At 53.9% G+C, this 9,838-nt stretch overlaps 1 protein-coding gene across 2 annotated transcripts in view; it reads right to left on the minus strand.

Annotated features, from left to right (window-relative positions):
* Positions 1-1,208: 1,208 nt before the first annotated feature.
* Positions 1,209-9,838, minus strand: part of NOS1 (nitric oxide synthase 1) — a 100,488-nt gene continuing 91,858 nt past the window's right edge. For both annotated transcript variants that reach the window (XM_006908593.3, XM_015586792.2), the window contains exons 23-29: positions 9,274-9,484; positions 8,541-8,628; positions 7,109-7,230; positions 5,893-6,041; positions 4,380-4,574; positions 2,959-3,077; positions 1,209-1,931 (exon numbers count right to left, since the gene is read on the minus strand). In XM_006908593.3, coding sequence (XP_006908655.1) covers positions 1,916-1,931; positions 2,959-3,077; positions 4,380-4,574; positions 5,893-6,041; positions 7,109-7,230; positions 8,541-8,628; positions 9,274-9,484 — 900 coding nt within the window. In that variant the 3' untranslated portion in view covers positions 1,209-1,915. The remainder of the gene's footprint in view (positions 1,932-2,958; positions 3,078-4,379; positions 4,575-5,892; positions 6,042-7,108; positions 7,231-8,540; positions 8,629-9,273; positions 9,485-9,838) is intronic.

A 9,838-nucleotide genomic window follows, 5' to 3' on the forward strand; every position in this document is an offset into this window, starting at 1 on the left:
TGACAGCTTAGGAAATACCTCCAAAAGGCATAAGGGATTGGAAAGAAAGCCCCTGAGAGGAAAGCTAGTAGGAGCCAGAATCGTGTTTGCAAGAAAGATGGTGTTGACGACGGGCATCCCTCTGGGTTAGCAAGGGTCAGGAAGCATGCTGGGTGTTTGGCCTCTATGCCCACAGAAGCCTGAGATCATGCCTCTGTCCCAGGCATGGGTCACCAGCGGGAGCTGCCCCGCAGGGTGGGGAAAAGAAAGACAGAGTTCGCCCTTTGACTTTAAGAGTCTTGGAGGTTACCCCCCCCAACACCTCTTTGGCACCCGCTTTCTAAAGCCCTTCCAAAGAGGGCCAGGGCACTTTCCCGTGGCAACCCCTCACACTGAACATCAGAAAGAAATGCCCACTGTGCATTATGTAAAGGAAATGTCGTCTTTCTATGCGACAAAACCAAACCATGTAGAAAGATGGGCCTGGCCGAATGCTTCCCCTGCAACCCTGGGGGCCCAAGGCAGACCCCTTCCCTTCCCTCGTGGCGGGGAGGGGGGGGGCGCATTTTCTTGGCTCTCTCTGGGCACTGCCTGCCATTGATTTTTTTAGCACTTAAGTGCGAAACGGACTTTCTAGTGCCATTTACTCTGAGAGAATACCCTCACAGCAGGTGGCCTGCCAGGGGAGAGACTGTACTGACCCTGATTCCTGCCAAAGACTTTGCTGCCCATTTTTTGATCTAAGTGTAATTTATTTGTCCAAATTATTTGATCAGGTGAAAAGTTTGGGGGATCGCTCTTAGAAGGGCAAAGACTGAAGGCCCGTTTCTTCCCACCCTCAGCTGCGGCCCCGTAGAAAAAGCCACGTGGTGGGATAGAAACGTAACAATGACACTCTTCCTTGATATCTTTTCCAGTCTTCGCGACTTTAAAGTTTGATCCGTTCATGCTTTTCAGCTCCGTAACATTACCACTAGGGGAAACTGAGGACAGGGGTCCACAGTCACCAGGTGGCAAATCTGAGAGAAGATTCGTATTTCCAGCATGCTCCCTTGATCAACATGACTTCTGGCCTTGTAGGTGGGACTGCCCCGGGGGAAGGGGGGGATGCAATTCAGGTGGGGTGGGTGGGGTTGGGGAGGTGGGTTTACTTCCCAGAGAGGGCCCCGCTCACGGGTGCCAGAATCTAAACACATCTGATTCTTTGATTCCCCCTTGCGCTGGAGCTTTTCCCCTGAATCATCTCCCCCCCACCCCCCGCCCGCCCAAGGCCCGACCCTTTATAACCAGGACGATTAGAGTGCTTCCCAGTGTTATAGGGACACTAACTACCACAGACCCTTAGTTATGGACATGTGAAGAACCAACAAATGTTGGGGCATGGTTCTTGTCACCAGGGGTCTGCAGGCAACACGCTCGCACAGACACGAGGACAGACGGAGACCCAGGCCTGTCACACGCACGCAGATGCATAACCAGAACGTCATCATCAAAAGGGATAAGGGGGAGATTTCGGCGGCCGAGGGACTGGCTCAGAAAACTCTTCTGTGTGGTCCCTGCAGCCTCTTCAGGGGAACCCCAGAAAACAAGCCCTGCCACGAGCGACGCCCACATTCCAGTGCTTCCACGCACCACTGATCTGTCTTTGTCAGGAAGGGTAGGGGGACAGTTTTGTAAGAGCCACGGCGGATTATAAAGGCGTTGCATTGCAGCAGGAAAACTCAAGGAGAAAACCCAAGAAGGCCAAGGAAACACTCAGAGGCGAGGACCCAGGAGAGGAAAACCAGGACACGGCGTCGACAGGACGAGAGGCGGAGCGGGGGCCACGCGGGGTCCCGCAGGAAAGGGTCAGCAGTGTCCATGCTTACAAAACCTGCCGCCTCCCCCGCCGGAGGCAGCCAGCTCCCCTGCCATCCGTCTGGGCAAGAGGATCCAGTTAGGAGCTAAAAACCCTGTGGGAGGAAAAGGGAGGAGCGAGTTAGTGCCACAGGAGCGAGGCTGCTCTGTGTCCTTAACGACCCAGGGATAACCACCTCGACTAAGTGCAGGGCCTTCCGTCGCTTTCATCTCCTCTGACGCCTTAGTGTCTCGGACAGGACCTGGCACCTAGTTGGGGCTCGTCCTGAATGACCGAAAGAACGAACGAACGAACGAATGAATGAATGCTTGCTCACCCATACAACCGGCCAGGAAGAGGGACATTCGAAACAGCTTTGTGACAACCACAGGAGTTGTGATCTTGGCAATAACGGGAGCCTACTGAGCACAAAAGTATGTTTTCGAGGCTGCTGTGTCATAAGGCGAAAGACATGAGGATGCTGGAGAAATGAAGCGTGTGCCCCAAGCTCCTGAAAACGAGGAGGCTGAATTCCTTCTTAATTGAACGTAAAGGACACACGGTGGTGGTTTTGAGGCAGAGAATGGGGGTGGTGGTGGTGTGAGATTATAGACGAGGATGATGCGTGATGGCATTGAGGTAAGGTTTACATAATGAGACCTCATCTCAATCATGTGGTGTCCTGGATTGTTTCCAGCAATTTCTAGAGGAGGAGCGAAATTGTCAAAATAATGCATCAGTGGAATTTGCATCAGTGAGACCGTTCCCAGCAGTTTGGGGGGGGCGGAGTGACAGACATGGGTGTAGATGCTAGAACACAACTTTGCAGAGCCGAGAGCCATCATTCCACTAGGGGGTGCCCCAGGCAGAAGCTGGCATCCAACGCTGGGGTCCCCACACTGGAGGGGGCCTCAGAATCTCCTGGAGGGCTCATTAAAATGCTCATCCTAACCCCAGGGTTTCAGCTTCAGCTGGTCTGGGGTGGCCTAGAATTTGCATGTCTAACCTATTCCCAGGTGCTGCTGATGCTGCTGTCCCTGGGGGACCCCTCTGTGGGAAAATGAAGTCAGACATCCCTACGCGCCAGGAACTGGAAGAGAGGGCTCCGGCCGCCCCTCGCGCATGGGGTGGGGCCAGCTTACTCGTCCGCGTCCTTTTTGCTCTCTTCAATGAAGGCAATGGATTCAGATCTAAGGCGGTTGGTCACTTCATACGTTCGCAGAGTGACCCCGAAAATATCCTCATGGTAGCGGTTGTCATCCTAGGGGACAGAAACAGTCAGGAAACAGCCCTTAAATGCCAGCTGAGGGCACGGAGAGGGGCAGTGGACTGACCCTAAGGAAAATGGTCCTGGAGAAAGGGAGGGGTGACCCAGAGGCCCTGAGGGACCCTCAGTCTCCAGGGCTGGTCAGCAAGCCCGTCTGCCCGCCAGGGCGTGGGACCGCTCCAGCCCAGATGGCAAAGAACACCGGTGTTCCCAACCAGGACCGTGGTGCTGCTTTGTCGACTGTGAGGACAGCAGAGGTGAGGAGGGTAAATGGAAACCTTCACATTCTCCCCTCTCCTGGCTCCTGCAAGCTGAGACCCGGCACGGCTGGCTTTAGTGGGCAGCAGCATTACAGCCCACAGAGAGCAGCAGAGACGGGCAGCACCTCCCCAGTGGCCGAAGCTGAGCCCTCGTGGGCACAGCGCCGCACAGATTTAAACGTGCGGGAGGTTTTGAAGAAGGTCGTTCTTCTGTAGAGTGGGTGTGTTTTTAGTTGGGGTGGGTTTTCAGCCTCATTCTGCAGAGTTCTCCGGAATCTATGAAAACATTTCCTGAGGAGACCACCAAAGGGACCAAGTGATGGGGGCCTCCGCAGCCCTCCTGGGATCACTGACATTTCTACCAGAAAGTTTTATTTTTTTAAACCCACTGATGTTTAGCAATATATTTAGAGCAAGGGGTTCTTCTGCAAAGAAATGTTTGATTTCTGCTCATTTAGGGAAGCGGGGGGAAGGATGGGAGTCCCTCGGAGCTTCGTGGAGGCCTGGACTCAGTTTCTTTTCTATTTGGGGAAGTTGGTCACACAGTTAGGACTTGGCATGCTGGGCTGCTCCGAGCCTTTATGCAAATTAGGAGAAGGTGCTCATCCTTCTGGGGTGGACGCGGTTCCACGCCGAGGTGCATGGCCTGGAGAGCCAAGCACGGGGTGGCTTTCAGCTGCCACTTGCTTCCCTCGGACAGACCTTTTTGTGCATGGCTGCATAGGAGAGAGTGACCGCTTGCTTCTGGAGGCAGGGAAAGCTGGGTGAGGACGGTTTCTGTCTAGCTACCCAGTGGTTCACCCACTTGTCATTGTCACACACCACGATCCCCACCTGCACGCCTCCCGCCCATCCTTCCTTCTCTCTCAGCTATGGTTTGGGATCACCTAAATCCTCTACCCCTGGCCATCCATGGAAAAATGGGAGCAGAGATGTCATTATGTCTCCTCTAATCATCGTGACAGGTGGGATGAGGAAGAGGGGACAGGACCCTGGATGTCAGGGAAGGGACACGAAGAGCCAGCTGGTCACTCACCCTCAGCCGGCTGATGAACACGCCGGCATCTTCCACCGAGAGCTTCCCCTGCTGGGTCATGATGCGCTGGATGGCTTTGAGGACGTCGGCGGCCATGGTGACATCCCCGCAGACGTAAATGTGGCCCCCCTGCTCCTTCAGGGCTCGGTACACAGTTTCCGCCAGCTGCTCTTGCAGGATATCCTGCACGTACTTCTGCGGGGTGGGAGCAGGAGGACCAGGGAGAAGGCGCCAGGCTGGGTGATGCTCCTGTGTCGCTCACTCTCCTCCAGGGAGCAGAGCCTGACACGGGAGCTTGTGGCAGGTAGGGCATTTCCCGAGGTGATCCCAGGGGACCGGGAAGTGTGGAGTCAGGGAGTGGGGACAGCCAACCTGAGGCCATGTGAATGAGCTGCTCTCCACCTTGGACCTCAACTCTGCTGAGGACCTTCTAGGGGGGCCGTGTAGAACACACCCCAGAAGCATCCCCTGGAGGGACATAAGGGGGGAATCTCTGCTTGCTCCTCTGATAACCAGTGGTCACCCCCAGGGTGTGAATGCCCGTACATTTGTAGGACAAGGTTCTTAATGCAGGCTGCAGGCATCCTATGCTGGGGTACCAGAGAAGCCCCAGGCAGAGACAGCAAGAGATGGGGCCGGCTGAGGGGCTGGCTGGTTCTACCTGTGCAAGGCCAGCTGCTGCAGCAATAGCTGGACTAAGAAGAGGGCTGAGGACATGCGAGGGGGGCACAAGGGTGGCCACCAGGACAAACAGCCTCCAGGGAATCTGTCCAGTTGTCCTGGAAACTCCCTCCCGGGTGAGGCTGACATTCAACTGCTAGGTCCTGGCATGGCTGTCAAAATGTTGATGTCCTTCTACCCCAGTTGTCAAACAGCCACTGCCCAGACCTCTTGAGTGCTTCCCACCCAGTCGTCCTGGTTCCTTTCCTCGGATCACTCCCCCCGCCCGCCCCGGGCCTCCCCAAGATCCAGTAGGAGCATGCCCCAGTCCTGTGGCCTGTGTCCATTCTGACCAGCAGGGCTTCTGATGGGCTGTTAAATATTCTTTTAAATTCACATGAAAAATGTCCTTATTGTGACTAAATACACGTCACATAAAATGTGCCGTTTAACCATTTCAAAGTGTACGGTTCAGGGGCGTTAAGTGCATCACAGTGTTGGGCAGCCATCAGCACTATCTAGGTCCAGAACCTTTTCCCCAGCCCAGCTGAGGCGTCAGACCCACCCCGTTGGCGATCACTCCTCCTCCCCTCCCCGCCCCCCCAAGACCCTGGCAACCACGACTCTGCTTCCTGTCTCCATGGATTCGGCTCTTCAGGATATGTCATATAAGCGGCATCATATAATATGGGCTGCTAAATATTTTCAGTTGATATTTTCAGGGTCCATGCTCCCTGACACACAGAGCGGTTTCACAGAGGAGGCTTCAGAACCAGCAAGGGCGTATCTGGGAGGGGACGCGCGTGTGTGCGTGCGCTGGGCGGCCACGCGGAGCGCGGAGCGCCGGGGTTACCTTTGGTTTGTCTGGCTCGCGGGAGTAGGCCGCGTACAGTTCTCTGAAGACGCCTGTGTCCCTGGCCTGTAGGGTCTCCTCCCTGTAGATGTGATCCATCTTGGATTGCCGGCACCCAAAGACCAGGACCATGGGGCAAGGGCTCATTCCTAGGGACCGGGAAGATGTCATGTCACCGAAGGCTCTGATCCCTGAGTCGGGGGTGTGGCTGGTGGTGCTGGGGACCTCGGTGGGTGCCATGCATCGAGGGATGTGAACATGGCAGGACCTGCACACACGTCACACACACACACGCTCTCACTCTCTCTCTGAGGGAAGTCGGTAACGTGTGTTCAGATCTTTCTTCTCTGGGTCTGCCTTTCCTCCGGCCCTCACGGCCAGGGCTAAAACTCCAGTCTTTGCAGCTCCACTGCCTGGGTTCAGGTCCCCGCTGTGTGTGACAATGAGCAACTAACTTACTTAACTTTGTCTGTCTCCCTTTCTCCACTTACAAAACAGCAACGACCTCACAGGGTTATCGTGAGAAATGAGCGTCACACATTAGAACTGTGCCTGGTACCTAGCGAATACTTTATAAAAGTTAGCTATTCCCCTAGAATGACAGTTCCACAGGGGCAGGGTTTTTGTTTTTGTTTTTTCAAGTTGTTTCTGTCTCGGTCATCGCTATGCATCTGGCGCTTACGAGAATGTTTGGCATTTATTAGATGCTCGGTAAATCCTTGGTTAATGCATGGCTGCCACTGTGGGTTCTCTCTCCTCCCACAGCTGATTTGCGTGTCCCTCACACAGCAAAGCCTGCCCTTGATTAAGAGTCTGAGAATCCCGTAAACACACATCCATTCGATAAGGCTTCTTCGTGCTTACCCCTTTGAGGGCTGCTTGAATTTTCAGAAGGGATCCTATCTTAATGGTCACAGAAATGTGGAATTTTAGGCCCTGGGATAAGCCGAGTGGAAGATGTGTTTGAACAGGTCCTTTGAATTGCAGCAGGGGTCAGGGACTCTCAGGCCCTCAGATAAGCTGAGTGGAAGAATTGTTTGGACAAGTCCTTTGAATTATGCCATGGGTCAGGTCAGTACAGCGCCCACCCCCACCCCTTCCCTGGCAGTGATGCAGTAGAGAGAGACCGCCAGTACATCTCCGGGCTTCTGAGACACAGGGGGGCCTCCCAGGGTCCATGGTGGGGAAGCCATGTGGCCATGGGATCGTGACCCACCTTTGTGTTGGATATCGAACTGCCGTTGCTGCCAGAAGCTTCGAAAAGGGGCAATGCCAGTGCCGGGGCCGACCAGGATGCAGGGCACTTGGGGATTTCGGGGCAGGCGGAAGCTGGGTGCTCTGTCCAAAGAAGAGAGAGTCAGAGGGCTTGCTGAGTCCTGTGTGATCAGGAACAGTTGGGTCTCAGGTAGACCAGGTGGCTGTCTTGGGTACAACTACAGCAGGACTGTGGCTCTTCACCCTGGGCCATGTGCCCTTGGAGCAGGGTGGGAGACCCCAAAGAGGAGGTCCTTAGAGTCTGGCTATCACTCCACTCTCAGGTATCCCCCTTGCTGAGCTGAGCCCCAAAAGGCCTTGAGACCGATTTAACTCAGGGTTTCCATACCTCGGCCCTCCTTTTGTTCAGGGCTGCATACTTACTTCCCTGTCATGGAGGCTGTCCTGTGTGTTCGTGGGACATTGAGTGATGCTCCTGGCCTCCCCGCCCCCCCATCAGGTGCCAGGAACATCTTCTGGACATTGCTAAATGTCCCCTGGGGACAAAGGTACCCTCGGCCGAGGACCACTGATTTAAGCGTCTATGAGATCTTGTACGCTCAGGGAGTCACAGACTTCCAGGTACAAAAGAATCATCTGGGAGTGTCAAAACAGGTGTGGATTTCTGGGCAAGGAGTAAGTTTGGCACCAAGGCTGTATTTTTGAAGCTCCCCTGATGGTATGTGGACCACCCATGAATGTTCTACCTTCAGAGGCTGAGAAAAATGGCTGGCCAAGGCCACTGCTCAGGTAAAGAAGTTACCGGTTGACAACACAGGCACCTACAGTAAGCCTAACTAAGCTCAGTCGTATCCTTTAATTATTTTATATTTATTTTTTTAAGTTATATTTTTTATTTGGCTGATTGTGATAAGAACACTTAACGTGAAATCTACCCTCTTGACAAATTTTTAAGTGCACAACACAGCATTGTTAACTATAGGTAGGAATATCCTTTAAAACTGAATTTGAGAGGCTTTGCTTGATGGGGCCGAGAGCAGGTGTTTGGATTTTTCCCATCTCTGAGAAGCTGGGGACAGATGCGGTGTCCGACAGAACTTGGATAGAACTTCCCTTAGTTTGCAAAGTCCACGAAGGCTGAGACTGCATTAGCCTGGTTGGCTTACTGTAGCCCCAGCATCTAACACAGGACTTGCACTTGATACATATGTCACCTTGATCTGACATTGAGTAGAGAACTTCCTTAGCTTCTGCTACATTCTGTCTCATGAGCTGGTTTCCTTAACAATGTGGAAGGATGCAGAATATTGATCTTGATCCCATCTGACTCAGCCACTTCCCTAGAATGTTTTGGGCTGGTCCACCCACCCCAACTCAGGACAGCAATACGCAGATTGGGGATGGCTGCTCGTTTCTCTTCATTTGCCACTCACCCTCTCACGAAACAGGGGACGACTTCGTCAGACTGTATCCGGTTGAGCCAGGAGGAGCACACGCCGTGGTGAATTGGTCCTTCTCCATCTAGGGGAAGAACCAAGGTGGTCTGGCTCACCCACTGTCCCCAGGCTTCCCCGTCATTGGCCTCCCACCCCTTTTAGTCCTCTGAGGGATAAGAGGAAATGGTATAGCTAGTGGTGAGCTCGTGTCTGAAAGTGCCCAAGGTTCTGTTAGGTAGGGGTGGGTCAGATTCAAATCCTGCCCACTGAAAAGCCTTTGGTCAATGTACTCTTGGTGGCCTGCTGGGATCCCAGTGTCAGAGCCCTCTCAGGCACCGTGCATTTTAATTGCTTTATCAACGAGGAAAGGTATGGGAGAAAAACGTCGGGTTATCTGACAGACCTACAACCAGCTAGATATCCTACAGCAGACAGCTTCCCCCCTCCAAGGAAATGGGTGATGGCGGCTTGTGCTAGCTGCTGTCTTGGGGGTGTAAGGGGAGGAAGGGAATACGCAGGTCCTCAAGCTTTAGGGGTAATGCATGACTTGCCTCCTTCCTACTTTTGCACAGAACTGGCACTACCTAAGGGGACAACCGCTCTGCTTCTTCCCTCCACTTTTCTGGTTTGGGGGAGGATCTCCGCCCACGGGTGTGGGATTGGGCAGACCTGCAGAGGCCCCTGTGGGGAGAAACACAGACTCAGAGGCTCTCCCAGCACCCGCGCCCACCTCGGGTGCGGTAGGAGACGATGGCCACGGTCAGGTGCACCTCATCGGGGTACATGTCCGGCGAGGAGCTGATGGAGTAGTAGCGAGGCTGCAACAGGGACAGCTGGGTCAGGAGCAGCGTGGTGGGCATCTGGATGGACCGGAACTCCTCCAGCACCTCCACGATGGTGGGGTTCTTGCCCCATTTCCATTCCTCGTACTCCTGCAAGCCCTGTGTCAAGGAGAGGGACAGAGGGAAGCTTGAGCCTAGTTCCTGGTACGAATTTCCAAGGAGAGCTTGACGAGGTCTGGGGAAGAAGGCAAATAAAAATAACCATGGTCAACGCTTACGTAGTATCGATTCTGTACCAGGTTTTAATTCTCGCCGGGACCTTATGAAATAAGTATGACTGTTATCTCCGTTTTATAGATGAGGCAGCTGAAGGATGCAGAGGCCCTGTGGCTATGAGGTGGTGATTCTGGGTTTTGAATCTAGGTCAGGAGGTGGCAAACTTCAGGCCGCCAGCCAAACCTGGCTCACCACCTGCTTTGTATGTTTAAATGTGTGTGCAAGGGGGGTGGGGGT

The sequence above is a fragment of the Pteropus alecto genome, unplaced genomic scaffold (genome assembly GCF_000325575.1).
Source record: "Pteropus alecto unplaced genomic scaffold, ASM32557v1 scaffold113, whole genome shotgun sequence".
Taxonomy (NCBI): Eukaryota; Metazoa; Chordata; class Mammalia; order Chiroptera; family Pteropodidae; genus Pteropus; species Pteropus alecto.